A 24,300-nucleotide genomic window follows, 5' to 3' on the forward strand; every position below is an offset into this window, starting at 1 on the left:
GAGGCACATAGTAAGCTAATTGGTAAGATCGCAGAAATGACTGTGTATTCAAGTCATAGAACAGTGTTCAGAAACTGCTTTTGACAACGCTTCTCATAAAGCTCTTTTATTTTTAACTGTTTTCTTTTTTTCATATTTTGGTGCTCTCCTTTTTCATAATGATCATTTATGCACTTGTTCACATGTATAAGTCAGTGGTTTAAGAGTTTGCTCATTCATTTCAAGTTGAGAATTTTGTGAGAGATTAATAAGACTTTGTAAACTGTGGCTGCTGGGACAGAGTGAATAATTTACCACTTAAAGTTAGCAATATTTTTTTTTTGTCTTAAAGGGTTGACACTCTTACTTTAGCTTTTTTATCCTTAATGATGATCAGGCTTGTGGTTTTTTGGGTTTTGGGGGTCTTTTTTGTGGTTTTGCTGGATTTTTTTCTCCAAACGTGGGATATTTTTCATCAGCATTACAAAAAATGTTTATTTACTTATTTTATGAGATTAGGACTGAAGCTATGTATGTAGGAGTTGGATGACTTCCCTGTAATGGTACAAACCTATTAAGCAATAAGCAACATTCTCTGGATGTAAGCTCTGTGCTGTCTTTGGCAGGTTTTACAAGATGTGTGAGAATGTGTTTCCTCTATCTTCGAATGTTTCTGAGTGAATAGCTGAGTACTAATGAAAATTACAAGGTGGGAAGATTTAAAGCAAATACCTTTGACAAGGTTAAAAGTAGTAATTTCCTGAACATTTATAGTAACCTGCTAGCTCTCTTTGAAGAGCCTGAGTAGTTCAACACTTCTGCAGCAAGCTGGCTTTCTTATTAGCTTGATTGCGCTTCCCTATTGAAAAAATATCACAAATACTGTATGTAGTCTTGCAAACCATGGTTGAGAAACTCCTTTCTGCTCAGTGGATTAACTTTGTCTGTATTTTTATTTATGCCTATTTGTTGAGGAACACGGCTTCTTGCATTTTATTTATACAGACTTCGAAGTATGCTCTAGCAGTTCAGTCCAGCAGTTAAGCATATCTTCAGGTGCTCATTCATTTATTGCACTCAACTCTTCAGGACTCTTGCTGACTAAAACCATATTGATTGAGACCTTGGTTTAGCAATACATTTTAATACATGATTAACTTCAAGCTTATTAGAGGTGGAATTCAGCTCCAGATTAAGACATCTAAATTTAGGTTTCAGCTGAAGAGCTAGGTGTCGAAGCTTGCACTGGAGTCAGAAAGGATCTAGGCAGTGGAGCCTAGAGAAAGATTCAGTTCACCTGCCACTGAGTATCCCTCTCAAGGTGGGCGGAATACATTTAGGCTTGCTGACTCTACTGTCTAGATCTCCTTTTACTGTAGAAGAGAAGTTCAGGCATCTGCAGATAGCTGTTAGTAAGGTATTTTAATCCGGAGTTGATTTCTTTGCTGATAGTGGAACTATTTGCTGTAGTGTTATGAAAAGCAGGCATTCTCTTTAAGAGTATCAGCTTTTCAGTTCAGGACTGATTTGATCATGTGAACTGCTTCAGCTTTGCCAATCAAATTAAATTAGATTTGCATAAACTATCTCAGTTTGCACCCTTCAGCCCAGTGGTGATGAATTGTGAAGTGCTATATTGTCCTGGCAGGTGATCATGTCAGTCTCCTGAAACGTATTCTTAATTTCTTTGTCCAGTGCTGGGAAAGTGAATTGATTGTACCATATTCCATTTTATTGGATCTAGTTTATCTAGATGGAGGGTTTTTGTTTGTTTGTTTCTTCCTGTATGGTTATCTAACTTCAGTGTTAATATATAGTCAGGCTATAAGACCAAATACTGTGTAAACACTGAAATATCTTATTTAAAAATAAGAAAGACTACTGCTAGTGTTGTCTTTAGAAAAGATCTATTCTAAGGACTTGAAGTCTTCAGAAGTGAGATATGGTTAAAAGGAGAAATGTCTTTAAAGAAGTGTTATATTTCTGAAGATACATGGAATTTTTGGTGATTGCTAAGGCCTTCAGTAATTAATAATTTCTACCTCCGTTTAGCTTAGCATTTCTTTCCTGCTAGTGAAGTCCTACGAAAGTTAACACCTTTAGTGGAGTCAGAGGACTTCAGTCACGCATTGTTATATCATTCTAAAGGCTCCTCTTCTGAACATATGTTGCCTACAAGAAAGGACAGACTTTATCACAAGTCTAGAAATCTGTCAAACAAAATTGTTAGTGCAGGTGAAAAGTGAGTTCCATAATAAGGAAGATCTCAGCAAAGAGTCTGTCTGTAGCTTCTTTTTATCAGTAGCAAGGGTGTTCTCATACAGACCCCAATAGTTGCCTTGACAATTTGATAAAGGGAGAGATCTGATTCCTCCAATATAAATTTTTCAGTCATGTGAGGTCCTTCTAAGCAAACAAACAAACAAAAAATCCATCTTCCCTTGCTGAATGTGAACTGTTTTGGTATGAATATCTTTATAGCTAGAAATAATTTTCTACAGAAACACTGCCCAGAGTATCTTCTTTCAAAACCTATCAAAGATGCATGCTGTTTTTAGAAGCATTGATAGCGTGGCTACTATGTCACACTTGGCTCAACATCAGCCCTCTGTGTTTTAAAGAGCTTTGGCTTTTCTATGCTCTTTTTGCACTGCATATAGAGTACATTCAATAATCTAATCTCTGATGTCAAAGGAATGTGTAGTAATTGTAAAAGTGCCAAAATGGGAAATTTTCTATCGGTAGCTCAAGATCTGAAAAGAAAGCTGCCATAATTTCATGTTGCAGAAACAGTATCACATCGGAGTTTAGTCTGTGGTTCAGTTATTAGCGTCAGCTACTCTGAGTGCACATTTATTTTACCGATAAAATCTTCAGATTCTCTATTGCTTGAGTCTTTGGCCAGCTCTTCCTTGTCTATTCATACTTAATGATTCTCTTTTTTTGTTGTTTTGGTTTGGTTTTTTGTACTTGATTTGATTGAAGCAGAGCTATGCCTCATTGTTAAACTAAATGTATGTAATCCATATTTCTGTATTAATACCAAAGACATTCTATCGATTTTGTGGATGGGATGACAAAAATGATTAGTAAATCATTTCAATATGAGGTTGTTTGGGATGAAAAACTAGTTGTCTAAACTTCAGCTTTGGGAACTCTAAGTATCTTTAATTGCCCATCTAAAGCTGAGAAATAAAAAATATTATAAAAAACGTCTAGCAAGTTGTGAGTGGAAGACACTAGTTTCTTGAGGAGAGCTCAGCAAGAGCAAAAGGACTCCTGATACCCTGTTTTGCATGTGGTTGCCTAGACTATTTTCTAGACTAATCTTCAGCAATAGCTTTCACTTATAAGAAAGATTCTCCAAATATGTAGGGTTTTTTTCTGCTTTTAATCTTCAGTAGAAGTGCAATAACTGCAAACAGCCCCAGATCATGGCTGCACACATTTAATAAACTTTAGTTATGTCTAGCCTGGGGACTTGAGTGTTCTCACCTTTCTTTATTTGATTTACTCATCAGGACTCCTCTGTAAATCACTTTAGTAAAAGTCTGTCTGAAAGTCAGTGTATTGACAGTGAAAAGGAGTTTATGGACGTTCTTTTTAAGCCTTAGTAGCTCAGTGTCTGGTTAGTCTCTCTCATAGTGTCTCCTGTTTCAAATGTGGTTGATCTTTAAATGGCTGACTACCAGTGTTTGTTCTTTGTCTCTGGGGGAGGGCATGTCTTGGCACCAAATTGCAAGGTGGACGTGGAAAATTAAAATAATGTCTTACTGTATTTTCTGTCCATTTTCATCTGCTGTCCATCTACTTTGCAGCTGGCTGTATGAGCCAAATTGTAATACGAGCTGCTTTGTACTTACTAAGGTCCTCAACAATCCTGATCAGGCATAGACTGTTAAAAGTAATGAATCATCCACAACATGAACTGTCTTTGCCTATTGTTGCGTAACTTACACCAGCAGAAGTGCTTCTTAGCCTGATTTTGCATGTACTATGCAAACTGGTTTAAGAGTTTTTTGTAGGTCTCTCTACGTTGGGGTGTGCTAATAGAACTAATACAAACATTTAGTAGTAATATTTCTGCTAAAGTGCTCTTAAGGGATTAGCCAAGACTAGTATAGGCTGCGTTAAGGAGCAGTTCCAACAATGATAGAATTTCTTTAGCAGCAAAGCTAATGAAAAAGAATCCTTTTGTCCTCTACGTGCTTGTTCTTGCTCCCTGTCTGTTCAGCCACGTATTTATAAGACTGCACTCTCTTGGATCAAAGAGGGGAAAGGGAGCCAAAATTTCCTGTCTGCTGATTGAGATACCTGAGAAAAAGAAATCCTGCCTAACACTCCCCTCATCCTCCAAAATCACTTCTAATATTACTGCAGTTATTTGAGAGTTTCTGAAGTGGCTTCTTGATACTGTAAGAGATCCTAGCTGCTCGTGTCCACTGGTACGTTGCCTCCTGCATATTGTCAGCATATCTGTTTGTGTGGCTGCCTGACAAGTTGGACAAAGGTGCACTGCTGAAAAATTGCCTGTTTTTGGTTTGCTAAGATACATTTTACCCAGTCAGTACCCAGATTGTGTTCAGCTGCGCAGGCAGATGTGCCAGCATGAGGTGGCATAGTGCAGTGATAAAGAGAGGACAGAAAAAATTTTCAGTAGTGACGCTGGCTCAAAGTAATTACCATCCTTTCAGGCTATAGGTTTAAAATTTTCAGTAAGAAGAGATCAGAAAATATATACTGTCTCGAGGAGGGCAAATCCAACCTGAATGGAGGGAAAAGACGCATAAAACACACTTGAACAGAATTCATGTGGTAGTAGAGTGTGATGGAAGTTTATTTCATGCTTTTATTCAAAGTCTATGTGGATTGCGTATTAAAATAACATTTTTCTGATGCCATGGTGGATATGTTTCAGACTTTTTGTCGTTGTATTCAGATCTATTAAAATGTGTCACTAGCCTTATCCAGGCATTTAGAAGTGGAGTGCTTCACTTAAGACAGGATTAGCTGTGAGTTTCACAGTTTAACCTTAAATACTTTATCAGTACAAATGATGAATCAGCATAAAGACAAGCTTTTCACAATTTTAGGAGGATTTTTAAGTGTCTAATTTTCAGGTAATTTTAAAATGTTCTTTCATATTATTTTCCTAGTACTGAAGTACTTTCCTGAAAGAATGCTGCAGTTTAAATAACGTCAGCATCTAATGACTTGTAAAAGACACGTGTAATACATTACTCGGCTTCAAGGTCTGTGTGGATTTGCATCCATTAACAAAATTGCTGAGGTCCTGTGTAGTTGCAAAAGGAAAAGCTAATCTTTTTTTTAGCATTGCAATCATGTTTTCTATTGCAATCAAATGTTTTCTGGAGAACAGATTTATGGTGGCTGAAGGGTATTTAAGTAACTACAGCTTATCAAAAACTTTCGAGTTCAAAATTCTGCATTTTAACAATGTTTTTTCTGTCTCTAACATTTTAAATAAACCAACACCTTCCGTAAAAATTACTTTAATGGATTTGTTGGAACATCTAACTGATGATTTGATAAGTGGAAAGCAATTGGTGTTTGGTTTGTTTTTTTTTTTTTACTGTACTTGTGAGGCTTGAATTGCTACTTAAATGCAAGTATTTTATTTACTTAAATACTTTATTTTATTTAAAAAAAACAAGAAAAACACGATTACAAAGAAAAAAAACAGACTCAATCCAAATGACTAACAGCAGTTAACACTCTTCTTTTATTTACAAAACTAAAAATTATTTTAGTTTTGGTTCTAAAACTTATTAAATTACAACAGTAACAGCTTTTTGCATCACAGTTCAGCTTTTTGTTATGTACTTTCAGTGTTAAGAAAGGATTATTATTTTTAATATTAAGTGAGAGGACTTGACTGTGCTGATTTTCAGTTTTGTTCAGTATTGTTTCTGTTACACATAATTTTGGGGGGGTTGTTTGTTGTTGTTTGTGAGTTGTGGGTGTTGTGTTTTGGTTGTTTTTTTTGTCTTGTGCACATTGCTCTGTCTTGATCACCAAACAAACTTTCAGGGAACAGATTGAATTAGAATACCTTATGCTGTGTGGTATGCAAATTTCAATTTACCTACCTTTGTTACCTAATAAGGTTCTGGGCACTCTTCTCAGTGGCAAGATTCTCTTGTACACAAGATTAGTGATGCACCCCATTTGCTTTTTTAAGTTCATGCTTCCTTCCTGCCCTTTTTAGAATGATTTTAGATTACAAGTAGAATATCTACCCTTTTTCTTCCCTGATTCTTGAACATAGTCCAACACTCAACTTATCTTCACTCATCTACAAAATGTTTTGCTGGGATTTGATTTTTGGCTGTCTTTCTTGAAATGCTTCAAGAATGGTTTTTAAGCAGCACTTACAGTTGTGCTGTGGTTTTAGCTATTTCGGGTGATGAATGTAACTGGAATACATATTGTAGAGTGTGCAGACAGTTTAGATCAAGCATTTGACCATTTAATTGTCAGTTATTTGCAGGGAACTTGGTTCTCCTAAGCTGTTTTAATTCAATACAGGATGTGCCACTTCAGTCACTTTTCTGCGTTTTCAGTAAAACAACGTTTTTGCAGGACATTATTGATACTTTGTAATGCAAACAGCCATCGTGGTAAGATAAGCTGTTCATTCCACCTGCTTTTATTATTTCCTAATTCATGCATGTTTATTAAAGATTCAGTATTGTCTTAGAGCTTCATTAAACTATCCTTTTATTCCCATAGGGCAGATTATTTGCTTCAGAATATTTGACTGTTAAATAAAATTATGCTAACTTCATTCCTTGTGATACTTCTGAAAAGTTACATCGCTTTCCCTCTGTCTCTTTTCAGAGAATGGACCTTGGAGAATGCCTGAAGGTGCATGACCTGGCATTAAGGGCAGACTATGAAATAGCATCCAAAGATCAAGATTTCTTCTTTGAGCTTGATGTATGTATTTTGTCTTAATGGTGGAGAGAAAGAATAATTTGTGTACCTTAGTGGGTAAACTAAGCAACAAAAGTTAAGTTTTGGAACACACAGAAGGAAAGCTTTTGAAAAGTAGTTTTGTAGAAAGAGACAGAGAAACCCTTGGCACAGTTACATAAAAGATACATGCCTCTTCATGATTATATGCGAGTATTTAAATTGTATTGATAGACATCTCTAGGTAGAACTGTTAACAGCCTTCCGCAGAACAAATTATCATAAACCTGGATGCCGTCTCAGTGCTATCAAATACCAAGCAAATGTTAAGGCTGTGTATGCTTTGAAGAGTCTTAAATTCTATGCTTATTGAAGAAAGTCAGTCATTTTGTGGACAACAAATCATATGCTGTGTCTTAGTACAACATAGTTTGAGTAATACAGTATTGAACTCCCAACTAGAAGTTAGTCTTCATTAGAACAAAAAGGTTTGGGATTTTTTTGTTGTTGTTTGGAGGGATGATATTAATATGCTTAATAGCTTAAAACCCTAGTGAAAAAACTTACAGTATTGCATGTATTGGCTGGGTGAGGTGAACCTGAATATCCTTTGATGTTATGTTAGAGAAGTCTTAAGACAAATTCATTTCCAAGTTTCTGCAAATACTTAAAACTATGACAATGTGTAGACTATTATTTTTAAAATGTTGTGTGTTAATGTATGTGACTAGTCACCATAAACAGCTAGATTATTGTTTCATGAAGGTTTTACTAATAAAAGCTTATAAAAGTTAAGTCTCAACAAACCTGGAAAGTGTTAAGGCTAATGAAATATTCATGTTCTTGACAGCATTAATCAGTGTTCTTAATGATGTTTTAGGCAATGGACCACCTGCAGTCATTTATTGCAGACTGTGACAGGAGAACAGAAGTGGCTAAGAAAAGACTAGCAGAAACCCAAGAAGAGATCAGTGCTGAAGTTGCAGCTAAAGTAAGCTTGTAAAACTAGTTACTGAAGTCTCTTTGAAGGTCTTTTTAAGGAGCCAACTTAAGGCTTTGGCAAGCTATCTAATCTGAGAATTTATACTGAGGATGGCAAAAAAATAAGACGTTTTCTCTGTCCTTCCTGAAACTGCCTATAAAGCACAGAGAGAACACAGGGAAGAGACCACTCTTATATCTTTGAGCTCAGGAAACTTGACTCTCTGTGATAGCATGCCATACAAATGTTAGTAATTCTTAAACTTTTTGATCAAAACTTCATCCATAAAATAAACAAAATTTGATGTGCTTTTCTCTAGATCTTCTAACTCAAAAAACTTCTATCACTTTTCTGTGTGTGTATGCACATGCTAGGAGGAATGATTGTACAAATATTAATTCTGCAAGACTGTGGTATAGACAACAGTGTGAATTACTTGAAGTTTCTGAACAAAAAGCTGCTCTGGAGTTGGTACATAGGCTTGGTAACACAGCCTTTCTCTGTGTGTTTTTACATGAGGCAACTTCTGTTTTTCTTTTACCTGGAGAAGTTCTCTCTGCATGTTTCTTTTTTCTATCCTACCAATTTTACATATAATAACTCAGTAGTAGTTCAGATTGTTTTCCATCATTAGAAACATTTCCTGTGTTAAGCTTTTCCTTGTCTTTCAAGGCTGAAAGAGTACATGAATTGAATGAAGAAATTGGGAAACTGCTGGCCAAAGTAGAGCAGCTCGGAGCTGATGGGAATGTGGAAGAATCTCAAAAAGTAATGGATGAAGTGGAGAAGGCTCGAGTAAAGAAGAGAGAAGCAGAAGTAAGTTGATTGTGTACTGCTTGGAGGATGGAGAGAGCACAGTCCAGTATTAAATTGTTTGGCATCAGTGTAATGCAAGATGTCTTATCTGCTGTCACTTCCTTAACTATCTGCTTCATATAAAACTAAAGAATTTGCTTTGCAGCATTCTGTGCGGTTGAAGTTTCTACCTTTAAATACAGTCCTATACTATTACAACTATACTCACTTCCATGGATGATGCGTTTATGTCCGTTTAGCTGTATTGGCCAGTTGTGTCTGTGGACACTACAGTTGTGTCTCTGCGTGTTGGACTGACTGACCTCATTCGGTCTCACGGCTCTTGCTGTGGCAACCCTTTATGCCTCGTGGTGTTTTGATGTGACTCGTACGGGAAAGCTTCAGTGAACCAAACCATTGTGTCTTCATTGAAAGATAATTAATCAATGGCTTGTGTATCAGGCAACTCAAAACGGTCCTTGTTGTAATGTTCCGATGGCAGAACTCAACAAGAGCTTTTCCATATCATATTTCACCAAGATACTTAAGTTTATAGAAAGAAACATCTGTAGTTTTTTTGATGATAGCAGAGGGGTTGTTGGCAGTCTTGCTTATCTGTCATCTGAGTGTCTGTAAATAAATTTTGCTCAGATAAGTTGTTTAAATGGTGCCTAAAATGCACGTAGATTTCTCAGGAAACTACTGCTGTTTTAAACTGGGTTCAGAATTAAAACTGGTGCAATGCTTTCATAACATGTTAATATAGTAATTGTAGTATTAACGTGTATTCGTTGTTGCATATGAAAAAGTTGTTGATCCTTCTAAGTAGTATGATCTGAAAGGTCACTCCACTTTGTTCGATTTGCAAAACCAGTTGCTGATGTCGTGCTTTTAAATATGTCCAATCTTCAAAATAAGGAACGTGCCTTGTATCTTAATGAGACAGATGATTTATGGATAGCATGAATTAACTAAAGGGTGTGCTGGTGTATGTTGAATTTGGTTATTGATATATTGGTATATCTTCGGTAGAGTGTTATCTTTGTGTTTCTGTACATTGAGAAGTAACAGTTAGCGAATTGCTGCTGTTTTTTTTTTCCCCTCAGGAAGTATACAGAAATTCTATGCCTGCCTCCAGCTTTCAGCAGCAGAAGCTACGGGTTTGTGAAGTGTGCTCGGCTTATCTTGGTCTTCATGACAATGACCGAAGACTTGCTGACCACTTTGGAGGAAAACTGCATTTAGGATTTATTGAAATAAGAGAGAAGCTTGAGGAACTCAGGGTAAATAATTCTTAATTTTTTGTGTATATATATATGTGTGTATGCTCTTACTGAATTATTTGCCAGGCAACCTTAATGGAATATTTATTTCTGGGTGTATGAATTTTTTTCATGTTACTTTAAAATTAGGGATTTCATTACTCTACAAAACACTAAACATTCTAATTTAATATCAATTATGTGTATAATTTGATAAGATGACCTCTTTTGCACTGAGGTATATTAAGACACATGTTAAAAGTAATACATCTTGGGAACAAAGAGTGCGTTTCCACTCATAAAATGGAGAACTATATTTTAAATGACAGTGACATCGAAACATGTTTAGTATTCATAGGAGATAGCCAAATGAACTTTACTTTTAGCCAGTTGATGGCTAAAAGTGATAATGAGACTCTTGAAAATACAAGAACATGTAGTGGTCCTAAATGAGTGATATTTTATTTATTTAATTAGGATAAAATGTTAGTAGGGCTAGTGTTGAAATCTTCATTTTTGGTACGTAAGGAGAATAGCAACACATGGCAAAGTTTTCAAAAAAGATCTACAGAAATTCTTGGAGCTCAAACAGCCTGCTGTATGGTGAAAGACTAAACTGCAATTGGTTTATTTTATCCAAACAAAGATTAGGAGGTGACTTTCATTCTGTAGGTACCAACAACTAAAGAAGATTTCTTTTTTTAAATAATTTTTGGAGGCTTTTAAGCTTAACTCAAAATAGATGAAATAATTAAATTCCAACAACTCAAGATTGTAGCTATCCAAAGTCAGAATACAAAAAGATGTATATCTTGAAGTCAGACTAGATATTAAAGTAATTGTTACAGGGAGGTTGGTTGTTCTCTGTAGCTTGAAGATTTGAAATCCGGTTGGAATATTATCCTAAACAACACTATCTTGACCAGAAACCATGTGCTGGAAGAAAGATTTACTGGAATTATATTCTAGACTTTTGGTATTCAAGAGGATGGATGTGGACGCTGATGCCATCTATGATCTTAATATGCAAATTATGGAGTTCAAGGCTCAAATAAGCATTTGACTGTAGAAATCACTAAGGACAGTAGTTAAATGAGTTGAAGCCCTAAAAGCAGAAAACGCAGCTACTCAGTTTGAGTAAATTGGCTTGGTTTATATTTCATAATATTCCAGCTGTCTTGTATGGATACTGTGTTTTAACCTTTGGAAAGCCCAACTCTTTCCATTGACTATTTTGGCAATTAGGCTTCTAAATATAGGTGCTGTAACTCAAACCTTAGGTGCCTACAATAGATTATGTGGGCTTCCTCTCATACCTCCATTAAATTACGCAAAGAGTCATTTGAACAAGAAACCTTGCTTGTAGTGAAATTAGTGATACTGTACAAGGAATTATACATATAATTTGACATAGAGTTGAAATAGCTGGTTATGTATGCCATTTGGAAAAAAAAATGCATGGATAATTATTTCCCATTCCCAAAGCATCAATAAAATAATCTTTTGAAGTACTTCGCTAACAAAAAAGAAAACAATAACTATCCCCTCCTTCCTCAGACCTCTCCTCAGAGATCTAATCAAGATGCTGCTGGGGCAATTCCACATCTCAGAAGAAGGTCTTTACAAAGAGTTGAATTTCTTGCATCATGTCCAGAAGGTGGCGAGACTTGGGTTTGGCCAGATCTCCAGTTGTGAGTTCCATATCTGAGGGCCCTCTACTGAGCGTGCCTTGTCCCCAGTAGTAGTGAGTTCAGCCTGGGGGCTAACAGCTGAAGCACCCTCTCTAATTATATGTCTCATGTTCACAGTACAGAAACAAGTAGCCCCAAAACTAGGTGTCAGCCCAACCAAGTCCTTTAAGGATTTCTTTATGTCACAGCGTAGCTGAAGGAGTTAATCATTAACTCTCCCAGTTCTGATTCCTTTCTACCTTACCCCTGAGAGAATTGGCATGGAAACTCTCTCAATACAGGCATGACTTACTGCTCTAAATTCCCCTTTGTGGAAGACTTAGTATAATTCTAAATATTTCAGGTCTTTTTGTAACACCCATCTGTTTGCTGCAGCTCTTCTGCACTAACTTCTGTTTCTTGGAGGAAAATAAATAAATAAATAGATAAATATAAATATATATACACACACACTGAGGAAGAGAGAGGGAATAATATACACAAGGCAAAGGCAATATACATGAGGGAAAGAACTGAGTATTAACTGTCTAGATTATTTTTATAGCACCTTTATCTGAGAAATTTTGAAATGTAACTTAATGAATATATTCCTTTGTTTTTAGAGGATTGTGGCTGATAAGCAGGAGAAACGAAATCAGGAACGTCTGAAACGTAGAGAGGAGAGGGAAAGAGAAGAAAGGGAGAAACTAAGGAGGTAAGGTTCTATTTTAATTGCATATACATAATGACCTATTTAAGTTTAATGGGAAAACTGTGATGTAGTTCGTACACCTTTTTCTAAACCTGCAGGATCACAATAGTCTGCATTCCTTGGAATCTTACAAGGATTGAGAGTGAATTTCATGTCTAACTCTTAAAACCTGGATTGTTTTCGTAGAAAGCCTTTTTAAAAACTACCGACAGAAGTATCTCTACATATTTGAACAAATGGCCTTTAAATGAGAGAATTTTCAGGCGTATGCCTTGTTTTGAGACCTGACAGATGTGAACTTATACACATATGAGTTTCTAACATCTGTTAGATGTTTTCTTTATAGATGTTAGAAATTTTCCTTATTGGAAGTAGTTGAATGTATGACTGAGGAAAGGAATTCCCTGTTCTTCTATGAAATAGTTGCTTCCAGGCCATGTGGGTCTAGACCAGGATGGAATCTGACCTGCAGTTCTCTTGACATGTCAGCTTCAGAGGTTAACAGTGTAAACTTTGAAATCTGTTGCTGTCTGATAGTATGTGCCTGACAAGAAATAAGGGAGTACTGGCTTGAACTGTAAGCGTTTTCTGTGGGAGCAGTGGGAATAAAAAAGCAGATTAGGTATTCTTTTGGGTTTGTAGTATGGTGGGCTGAAAAAGAAATAAAAACCCAACAAACACAAAACAGTTGTCAGAGTGGTGCATCTCCTGGTAAATATGTTACAAAGATGTTAATATCAAATAAAAGCCCTTCAAATAATTGCTAATAAAATAAGAAATACAATAGCAGGTCAACGAGTTTAGTTTGTTATTAATAATCTGTACTTTCTTTGATAATAACATTCTGTGAGAAAAATTGATTTACTACTTTCCATTTGTTTCAGGTCCAGATCCCACAGCAAGCATACCAAAAGGTATATAAATCTGCAGACAAGGAATATGATCAGTGCCAGCCTTTCACGAGCTGGAACACTTGAAGCTTGTCTAGCACTATTAGTTTAAGATGTCCATCTTTACAAACAAAGCATTCTGTTACATAGTAATCTCTCTGTGTGTTTATACAGTATATATGCTACTGAGTTTACACCTGTTAATTTATTTTCTGGCTACTACAATGCAACTTTTTGTCCCAAATAATGCTTAGAACACAGAGAATTGCTCTCTTCAAAACAGAAGCTTGTGGTTAACACGTTTTGGTGAAAACCCGTGTTTTTAAAATCCAAAGTGTGAGATTAACTCTCAAGAGATGACCCATCAATAGTACAAATTTTCTTCCTAACCTAATGACTGCAGTTGGAGGTCACCAGCAAGACATTATTGCAAAGTGATTTTTTTTTTTTTTTTGAAGTAAAGAAAAAAATGAATTTGTGTTGTGCTTAGAACCTTCCAGACTAGTTTTACTGCAATAGCTATGGGGAAGGATATAGTCCTGTTTTCTCAGAACATGATAATACATAGGTTCTGACAGATGATCCTTATCACTGAATTGCAAAGTTCTACAACTTTGCCTGATAAAGTGTTGTGGCTTAGCCCTCAGCAATTAAATGCCACACGGCTGCTCGTTCACCCTCCCTCATACCCAGGGGACAGAGAAGAGAAAGGGGAAAAGGGAAGGAGACTCATGGGTTGAGATAATAACAAATTATTATTATTATTACTGTTATTATTAAAAGTAATAATGATAACAATAGTATATTAAAATATACATGTATAATGATAATATACACAAACAAGTAATGCACAGTGTAATTGCTCACCACTTGGTGACCAACCCCTGTTCCATCCTGGCAAACGATCCTGAAACAGATAAGTCCCGACACTGCAATCTCAGATGAGAGAGGCCTGAAAAGACAATGAATAAAAGATAGCACTCTTGAGAATCCAGGAGAGAGAGCTTTCTCAGGAGAGTTCCCAGAAGAGCAAAAGCCCTTCTTTCTGATCAGCCCTCATCTATATACTGGGCATGACGTTGCATGATATGGAATACTTCATTGGCCAATTTAGCCCTCAATCCTAAGTCTAAGTTCAAATCATAAGGAGAGTTGTGAGTCCTTTTGTCCCCCAGCCTGTTGTGCTCCTGCCCACTGGCAAAAACATGGCAAGCTGAAAAGTCCTTGAGGTCTCAGTGCCAACTATAAACATCGGTGCGCTGTCAACATTCTTCTCTTAACAAATTCCAGACTAAAACCAAAACACAGAGCTCTTCTAGCTGCTAAGAAGAACTAACTGTCCCAGTCAAAACCAGGGCTTAAAGACAAGGTTATAAAATTTTAAAAAGTAGATTTTTTTTTCCATGTTTGTAATTCCTTTCAGAAGCCTGAATTGGCTATGCTGTAACCATACCTACAGTCATGAATTAACTATAAAATAGTCTGCGTTAGTCACGAAGAAGTTTGTAGGATTTCTAATGTTGCTTTCCCCTCTCAGTGTTTGCCTGTGATAGGACAATGTGGTAGCTCTGAACACTGCAGACCATTTTCTGTACAACTTTCCTTATGCATAGGGTGCACAGTGTTCAGAGTGCACTGACAGAGTAGCTAGGTGAATGCAGTGTCTGGTTTAAGTCCTTTCTGTTCCTAGATCTAGGTCCCGAGATCGCCGCAGGCATCGGTCTCGCTCAGCCTCCCGGGAACGAAAGAGACGCACTCGCTCTAAATCTCGTGAGAAACGTCATCGTCACAGGTCTCGCTCTAACAGCCGCAGCCGGAGTCGCAGCCATCATAGAAGCAGGCATAGTTCCAGGGAGAGAAGCCGAGAACGCAGCTCCAAAAAGAGGTAAATGTTGGCCTAGAAGTAAATGGCTTTTCCTGGGTGCCTGGCTTTCGCACTACATTAAGTTTACATTTATTGCTTAGTAATATGAACACATTTTGAGACCGTGTCAGATTTCACTTACACCTTTAGCATGTTTATTATTTAACATAAAAATAGGGGTTTTTTTGGGTTTTTTCTTTTTTTTTAGCTAAAGATAATAGGGTTATGTATTATTTCTGTTTTGCAGGAGTGGTATAAGGTGTTGATGTCAAGATGATAATACTACCAGTGTAGAAAGTCAAACAGTTGATCTCCACTTGAACCCAGTGGTCATCTATCAGCAGTCATCTTGCTGTCATTCATTTGTTTTTTCCCTTGGGCTCTTGTTCCCAGCACAGGAGCCCATGTGTTGTGTACTATGCCAGATAAAAACAAGTTTAGATAGACCTGAAAATAAACTTGTTGCATTGCATCTGAAGATGTTGCTTTACAAGTAAAGTGGCTTAAACTTTCATGGAAGGATTACTGCAGAGAGCAGTCTGGGGCTGTTGCTTTTGAATGACTCAGTTGCTCTCTGCTCCTGAGGATTTGCTGGCTTGTTTTAGATGAGTGAGGTAAGCATAGTTTAGAAAAGTGCTGGAATTTCACAAGGAGGCATCTGGTAGGGGGAGGTCTGCTCATAACCAGGATTCCTTTCTTGTGTAGGTCAGCCACGATGGCATAGATTTGAGTGCAGTACAGTGGACAAGGTGCCCAGTGTTAAAACCCTTGACAGCCTGTCGACTTGCAAGAAGAGAGAAGATTTTGAAGTTTTTGAAGTGGCTGCACATGTGGGGTTTATAATTCAATTATTTTAGGAGTTAAATCACTGAGGACAGTGAAATATGTGTTGAATGTCTTCAAGTATCTCATGGGCTCTTCCCCTAAAAATGAGTTTTTTTTCATGGAGTAGGTAGGTGAGTGTAGTCCCATTGTGCTCTGTAAAAGAGCACAGAAGACAGGGTTAGTCCAAGTCTTTTGTTACCCACTTTTGTTGCAGATGAGTAGACTTAAATATCCAGCACTCTAGTTGATACAATCAGTAGTATCTAGTATTTAAAGTTCTTCAGGGTGTTCTTTAGTTCCCTAAAGTCAACATTTTAGACTCCGCAATTTCCATCTGGATTGTAGCCTGTCATTACAGTTATCCTAAAGAGCCTGCCTCTTAAAGGCACTCACAGTGGCAGATTAGCGAATCTTCAAACCTGTAGTTTTTCAGTCCTAAGTTAGATATTTTCCTGTGAATCAACACACCTTTTAACTTAGATGAACCAATGTATAGAGCGTATGCTCAAATTGACTGTAATTCTTCAACTTTGAAGTCCAGCCTTGCAAGACTTGGTTTTGGTTCGTCAAAGAAAACTATACTCATTGGTTGTTCTGAGATTCTCATCATAGTTGTTCAAACTCTCCAATATGATATGCACAATGCAAATGAGGCGTTGTCTTCTATATGTTGGCAGAGAAATATGTAAGAACAAGGAAATTATTTGGACCATTGGTGCTATCCATACAACAGTAAACCTGTCAGTCTCAGTTGCCAAAAGCAAATTGAAAAAGCACAAGGTGATTTGAAGATGACGTCAATGTCCTTTGACAACGTCTTGGAAAAGGACATCCTTTTCCAAGATGTTGTCAAAGGATAAGCCTTTCAAGCTTTGTTTTGTGTGAATGAGTTAAAAAATATAACATACTGCAAGGCATGAGACTTCAACCTTACGATATTCAGTACTGGGAATATTTCTCCTGATGTCTTGCCCTGAAGGAATAAGACACACTTGTGTTGGAACAATTCTTGGTACAAATGAAAGTTTTGCATTACTATTAACTTGAGAGGAAAAAACTGCTGTGCCATCTTTAGCAGCTCATACCTCTTTTTTCTCTGAGGTCAAGCAAAATTTTTGCTCTTTAAGTATGTATTTGTGTTTTCAAGAGACTAAAGAATCCTTAAAGCAATGGTCTTGCTTCACTGGGACCGGGATAGCTATTGGACTTGCAGACAGGCTGGATACCTCCTTTTTAGAGATGCCCTTCTAGCCGCTAGAGCTGCTTTTCACCTGAATGTGGGAGAAGTCTTTCTGTTGAATACCATGCCACTGTTCGTTTCAGATCCACAATAAACCCAAACTTGCAAGCTCAAACGTATTATACTTCCTGGTCCGCTAAGAGCGCTTTCTAGTGCAGGGAAATCATTGTCAGATCCTATTTTTTTAAAGTTTTTTTGAGGAAGAATTTCTTAAAATCCTGATTTGAAATACCTTTATTCAAGCCTGTCTTCCTTAAGCTCAAAACATTCAGTTGTCCAAGGAATTCTGGCAAAAAAATAGTATGGAACCTAAGACACCCTCCAGCAAGTAAACTACTTCAGGAAGGAGTCGTAGCCTTTTGGTTTTGAATAACCAAGTAAGTTCAGATCTGGGGAACGCGGTGTTTTTGCCAAAGTCTTGCAGAGGAGCAGAATGTGACATCAGAAGCAGCAGAAAGCTGAAAGCTGCAGCAATGGCAGCACATGATGCCACTGATTCTAGGGCCTTAAGAGAAGTGCAGAGTTGTGGTTGCTATGTGGGAAGAGTTGCATCATTTTATGTTAACCTAAAGCCTTCAGTGTGATTTTTGGGCTTGGTTAAAGAACCATGAAATACAGTTATTGTAGGCTGCTTGTAAAAGCTATTTATGTGTCTGGGTATTTTCAGTTTTGATCACATCCATTATGGCTTCAGCATGCAAGCATACTACACTATTAGACTTCTTACTGGAGAAGCTCTTGATGTGCTTCTCCTGGAAGTCATTTTCCCATTTTGTTCTATGTAACAACATTATCACAGGCAAACGTGCTGACTATTACTGTTTGCAGCAAACCATGCAGTTTCTTTTGGTTTTCCTGTCCACCTTTCTTCAAAAGCTATTTTCTGAAGAGCCTTCCACGTAAATGAAGAGCAGCCATCTTTCAGATACTTCTTCATTCTGAAAGTAGAGACATGTTTATTGTGTGCTGTGTCTGAGGAAATCCTGCAAATACATAAATTTGTCCAATAAATGTGTTTTCCTTAATCTGTATCATCATTAACCCTATGAACAGGTGGATAGATCTAAATCTCTTAATGACTGAGATCTTGTTTCAAATTTATCAATATAAGGAGCAGACCTCCACACTCTGTGGGCACAACTGAATGTGTATAATAGAGTATCTGGCAATAGTAGTAATCTGTCTAAGATAATGAGAACCCATCTGGTAATAACAGCAACGTGCCTAAGGTAATAGGAACTCTAGGTCTACCTAGTAATCCTAGCTTGGATTAATGGCTTATCAAGAGCAGATCTAAATATAAACTCCTACTTTTCCTCATTGTTGACTGTAAGTTCTAAGTAACTAAAATTCATCTTTCATCTCATTAGAAACAAAATATGTAATTTGTGCTTCTTGATTTTTTGGAAGGAGAAACTGAATATTTGCAGTTAGATGTTGAGATGCATACTCAATGATAAGATCAGTCATGACAGCAGACCTACATGTGGGTAAATTGAGAAATGGTTGTGTCAGTATGCTTGAGCCCACTTGCAAGAATTCATGTGACAAGGGCTGATGTACTCCCATGCAGACGTTTTATGGACAAATAGAGTATCTGAAGTCGTAAAATGGGACTTCATTTCACCTGGCTTTAGATGACTAGGTCAGGTGTGATTCTCGTGAGTCTCATTGCAGGCTTACCTGACATAATTTTGTGGCTATTTTAAGATGAGACATATCATGCCTTAAAGTGTCTATTTCTTCTGCTGACTGTTAAGGAAATCTGGTTGATTAGCTTGGATGTCCACACGGCAGATATTTGAAGCTGAGTGAGATAGATCCCACTGTTAGCATTTAGTTGCACTTTTTTTTTAATATCCTTCAGATCCTGGTTGATAACAGAATATTCTAGCCCTATGCTAATTCTCTGGTGTGGCAGAGTAGTACAGACTTAACTTTCTTTTTTTTTTTTTTTTTGTTACTCTGAGGAGAAAACTGAAGGGAAGAACACAAGCTCATTTAGCCAAACGTCTTACCCCTTGGAAGGTTTGAAACTAGCTACGTCTTTCCCTGCTTTCTTGGATCTGACTGGCTGCCCTAGGATTTTTGTCCAAGGCTACTTACGTTTTTATGTCCTGAGACCTAATGCAGGCATCCATAGATACTGTCTTGGAACCAGTACCACGTATTACAACACAGTTCGTAGCTGGAGGACATGACAGTGTGGATGCTGCCCACATATCTGGTGAAGGGGGTGGTTTCTGCTGAAGAATCCACTTGATCCTTTAGGAAGTAATGCTTTCTGAGCATTCTAGATAATGTAAGTCTAGTAGAGGTTCTGTTTCTAAAGGCTATACTTTGCCCTTGAGAAAGGCAGGAATGGTATTTTGGTTCTAAGTCTTCTAGTAGTAATACTGCTTGCTAAAGCAATTGTGTCAACTTTCACATGGCTCTGCTGTGATTCGTTAAAGGCAGTTCTTCTCATCAGCTGATTAGAGACTCATCTGTAGAGAGATGGGACAGCTGGACGAATGCATCTTATATTCCTCCAAAAACACATGGAATGAAAAGCTGCGGATGGCATCACATCCTGTCTCCCTCTTCTAGGATTAATGACTAGAGTTATCCTGAGTCAACCGGTTTGGAAGCATGGTTACTTCTGCAGGGGACTTGCAGCACAAAATACTTGTGAAACAGCTGTACTGACTCCAATATTAACTTCTTACTTGGCACGTAGCTTCTCCTGTTTGACAGGTGGTTTGTGGAATAGGAGTAATGCCTGTGGATCTCAGTGTTTGCAAAGAGTAAGTCTTGCAAAACACTGCATTGTGAGGAAAGTAATCTTTCCAGCTGAGGAACTAAAATGAAAGGTCACTTCTTTGTAAGCTTATAAAAGGAAATTAGTGCAGGAGCTTATGCAGACTTTAGTTTTGAAGCTTTGAGATGATGACAGTAACTTTTTTAAGTAGAGAGAGTACAGTCTTACTGTCTAATACATCAGATTTATTTTTTTTTTACTAAGAAATTAGTGGCTAGCTTTGCAGCATGCTGTTAGGATTTTCCTGTGAAAGTACGTGTTAGAATTTTTCATGATTGCAGTACGTCTTAAAATGAAAATGTGATGTTTTTCAAAAACAGGCTTAGGTGCGCTCTGTGAGAGAATATAGAGGAGGATGTCTGATTCAGTTTTATTCCAGTACAGGTAGCTCATTTAATTTAAAACTACGTGGACTGTAGAACAGAACAGCTCTTTTTTGGCACCATGGTAAAGGTTTTGGAAATGCCTATTATCTAAAAAGAACACACCCCGACATGGTAAAATCACACAAGGGATAATTCTTCTAACAAAACCTAATTGTAGCACAGATTCCAAATTTGGTTTATATTTGTCATGGAAAAGCCTCATTTTAGAATTATGCAAGTTAATTTCCCCCTGCTTTTAATCAAACTCCCATTTTTAAATACGTTTCTTAAGCTTATAATTTATATATCTGAAATAGGCTAGACATTCTTCTCAAGCTAGAGCCTAGAGATGAGAAGTTTCAATTAAACTTCTGTTAATGCCAGCCTGAGGGCAGAGGTTGAAAATAAGAGATATAGTGAAGCACATTGGCCTTAATCTGGGCTCTGTAATAAATGTGGATTAAATTCTGCCTCTATCAACATTTGTCTTTTGAAATTGGAAGTAGGAAAGGAAGAAGAGTAGAATGATTTCTGATGTCTGCTCATACGCTTCTATTTATATAAATCTAAAGTTGGGTTGGTAAAAGAAGAAAAATATAAAATCAAAATGGTGTCTGATAGCTACAGGGATTAAGGGATTGAAGCATCTCCCTTATGAGGAAAGGCTGAGGGAGCTGGGTCTCTTTAGCTTGGAGAAGAGGACACTGAGGGAGGACCTCATTAATTCTATAAATATGTGAAAGGTCACTGTCATGAAGATGGAGCCAGGCTCTTCTCAGTGGCATCCAATGATAGGACAAGGGGAAATGGATATAAGCTGGAACACAGGGGGTTCCACTTAAACATGAGGAAGAACTTCTTCCCAGGAAGGGTAACAGAACACTGGAACAGGCTGCCCAGAGAGGTTGTGGAGTCTCCTTCTCTGGAGATGTTCAAAACCCGCCTGGATGTGTTCTTGTGTGATCTGATCTAGGTGGTCCTGCTCCAGCAGGGGGATTGGACTAGATGATCCTTTGAGGTCCCTTCCAATCCCTAACATTCTGTGATTCTGTGTACAGATTCTTGACTAACTTGAATTCTCAAATTTACTGCACTTTTCAGATCCTCAAAAGAAAGATCTTCAAGAGACAAAGAACGTTCAAGAGATCGTGATAGAACATCACGTGATAAAGATAGAAGCTCAAGAGAGAGGTCACCACGAGATTTCAAAGACAAGAAACGTTCTTACGAAAGCGCTAATGGCCGATCCGAAGACCCAAGGAGCTCAGAAGAGCGTGAAGCAGGGGAGATTTAACTGGCTGTGTATTCACCCGATCTCTAGCTTCCTATGGAGTTGCATACTATGGTTTAGTTTACAGTTGTTCAAAGGGACACCAGTGAGCAGTTCCAGACACTGATCCAACTAGGGTAGATGTACAGTATATAAAAGTGGTTATAACCAAGTCAGAATTAAACCCCATCAATTAATGATGCCTAAAGCTGGGTCCTGGACTTCCACCAAGTTGTAAAACTTCTCTGAAAGATTTCTCTTTATTCAGGACAACAGTTTTATGTACCAAGACACAGATCTCAATGTTTTTAATCTCCTTTCCAATACAAGTTAGTGAACAAATTATATTGTACTACTTGCCTTGGGTGCTTTTGAACCTTTATAAATTCTCCAATTCTGCTCCAGTTGAAACAGCAGCATTTGAAAGGTTGTATTTTGGGGGAATTTTTTTTGTTTGCTTTTTTTGTAAGAGGGTGGGTGGACGGATATTAACTTTTACTCTAAGGTTATGTTCCCAGTGACTTTTTTTGTTTGGGAACCTAGGAGTTGATTACAGTGGGAGCATTTAGACAGGAATGTGTGCTGGAGAAAGAGTAAATGTCTTTTTACAGTGCCTATTTAGACTTGGAAATTGAACAGCTGTTGCATTACATCTTTTTTATTTCTACTTAAATTTTGAAATCAAAGCCAGTCCCATATCTGTACCATTTGATTGGTATGTGTTCAATATATTTGTTTTTTTTCCATAAGGACTCTTTCTGCTTTTTCTTGTGGGGTGTAAACAGCACATCCTTAATTGTATTAAAAACAAACAAAAAACCAGCAACAACAACAGAAAATTAAGAACAAAAAAAAAAATAAAAATAAATAAAAAAGGAAACCACATTGTCCAATAACTTAACAAGGATATACTGGTCTCTTAAGGTGGTTACTTAGCAGTTCAGTCATTAAACAACATTTGGTTATTAGAGTTTTTAACATGCAGATGTGCTCTAGGAGAAGCAGTCTTTCTGATTACAATCCTGACCATCCTAAGATCTTCAAAGGCGAAAACATGGAATCGTACTAATCATGGCACAACCACTAACTCCTTAATGACTTGAGTTTCAAAAAGCAGTGTTTCCTTTAGGTGCAGGCTGCCTTTACATAAAGGAGTTGCTGTCGATTCTGTCGGATTGAAAGTGCTCTGGGACAAATAATTATTCACATATGCCCTACTCTCATACAGAATTTAGAGATTGGTACATTCTCCTTGAGATAGCACCACTGAGTTACTTCACAGCGATGCTTAAGAGCAGTGTTTGTAATGATTTACTGGCATTTTCAGCAGGTTCTGCAGACTCTCCTCTGTATCTCCCTAGTCCAAGTGCCTCTGTAGGCCTGCTAATTCTGGGTGTATAATATCACTGTAAATTCCCTGTGTGCATTTGCTGTAGCCTCTTCCATATGGTCAGCACATGGGTGATAATTCCAACACAGTAAATAATTCCACAGTATTTTGACTGGCAGGGAAAGCTAGAACAAGACCTTTACATCTCAGCAAGGATTTGTATTCAACGTGGCACATACCCTCTGCTTAATACATGTCGTATTAAGCTCCTAAAGAAATACAGTAATAATGATGGCTGACTGCTTAACACTTTTTTTTTTTTATTTACCCATTTGAAATCTGAACATGAGTTTCCTTCCGGGGATTGCTTTATGATTTCCTGCATGGCCCAGCTGCGTGATGAATGTAAGTTACCAGTGTTTGTCCCTCTGATACGAGCGTGCTGCACAAGTGCTTGCTAACATCCATTGTCACACCTTGGTTAACAGGATTCTAGTGATGTGGCAGAAAGTGAACAGTCATTTCTAAATGCGTCTTGCATAGCAGAATTACCAGTAAATGGGTTGCTAACTCCTTTAGAATTTCTTTCCGGAATAAAATTATTCCAGAAACACTGAGGACCTGTTTACCCCTGCAGCCAGCAACTAGAAATTTTGCATTGTAAAGGGGAATGGGGGTGGGAATTTGCATACTGTGACAAAACACTGCTTAGACTCCTTACTAGCAAATTCTGGATAATACACCATTGATTTTACATATGGCTTTTAAATTTAATTATGAAAAGGTGATTGGATTGAGCCTTTGCTTATTTATAGGTTTTCGTGGGGTGGTGAGCTTCATAGTATCCAAGTACCACACCAGTGTTAAACAGAGAGAAGGTAAGTCTTACCTCTGGTATCCTGATAAAATAATCTGAATTACATGTGGAAATACATTTCTCGTGTCTGAAATGAGGACTGGAATTGCAGTTAGGAAGAGAACTGAATCAAAGTGATAGGTGAAATATGATTCTGATGCAAGAAATCTGGAACATCTATCAGTAAGGGAGGCTGCTTTATTAGTTGTGCCTGAGTACATAAGGATCTTTCACCCTTCTGGAAACTGAGGTAGCTTGGTTCTGATGGAAGAGTGGAACTGAGGTATTCATCACCTGTATGTTTCCTGCAGGACAGCTGAAGAGTGACATTGATTTGCATGGTCAAAATGATTGTGAAAAGGGATATAGGGCAAACAAATCTCTGTTTGTGTCTGCTGCATCACATCAGGGGAAGAGCTTTAATGCTTGTCAAAGAGTTTGGGCTTCATTACTTGTGGTCTTTAATTTCCCAGTCTTCAGTAAATGGTTCAGCAATCGTTAAATCTGACTTCTGGTCTAGAACC

The 24,300-nt window shown here is 37.5% G+C and overlaps 1 protein-coding gene across 4 annotated transcripts in view; it reads left to right on the top strand.

The window, feature by feature from the left end:
• LUC7L2 (LUC7 like 2, pre-mRNA splicing factor) overlaps positions 1-23,791 on the top strand; it is a 37,732-nt gene extending 13,941 nt beyond the window's left edge. For 3 of the 4 annotated variants that reach the window (XM_086611006.1, XM_086611004.1, XM_086611007.1), the window contains 9 exons: positions 6,841-6,939; positions 7,796-7,906; positions 8,570-8,713; positions 9,799-9,975; positions 12,248-12,339; positions 13,221-13,250; positions 14,917-15,111; positions 21,422-23,325; positions 23,736-23,791. In XM_086611006.1, coding sequence (XP_086467132.1) covers positions 6,844-6,939; positions 7,796-7,906; positions 8,570-8,713; positions 9,799-9,975; positions 12,248-12,339; positions 13,221-13,250; positions 14,917-15,111; positions 21,422-21,614 — 1,038 coding nt within the window. In that variant the 5' untranslated portion in view covers positions 6,841-6,843 and the 3' untranslated portion in view covers positions 21,615-23,325; positions 23,736-23,791. The remainder of the gene's footprint in view (positions 1-6,840; positions 6,940-7,795; positions 7,907-8,569; positions 8,714-9,798; positions 9,976-12,247; positions 12,340-13,220; positions 13,251-14,916; positions 15,112-21,421; positions 23,326-23,735) is intronic. The other variant, XM_086611005.1, reaches the window with a different exon arrangement.
• The last annotated feature ends 509 nt before the right edge of the window (positions 23,792-24,300 follow it).

Source organism: Tauraco erythrolophus, chromosome 4 (genome assembly GCF_009769465.1).
Source record: "Tauraco erythrolophus isolate bTauEry1 chromosome 4, bTauEry1.pri, whole genome shotgun sequence".
In the NCBI taxonomy this organism is placed as follows: domain Eukaryota; kingdom Metazoa; phylum Chordata; class Aves; order Musophagiformes; family Musophagidae; genus Tauraco; species Tauraco erythrolophus.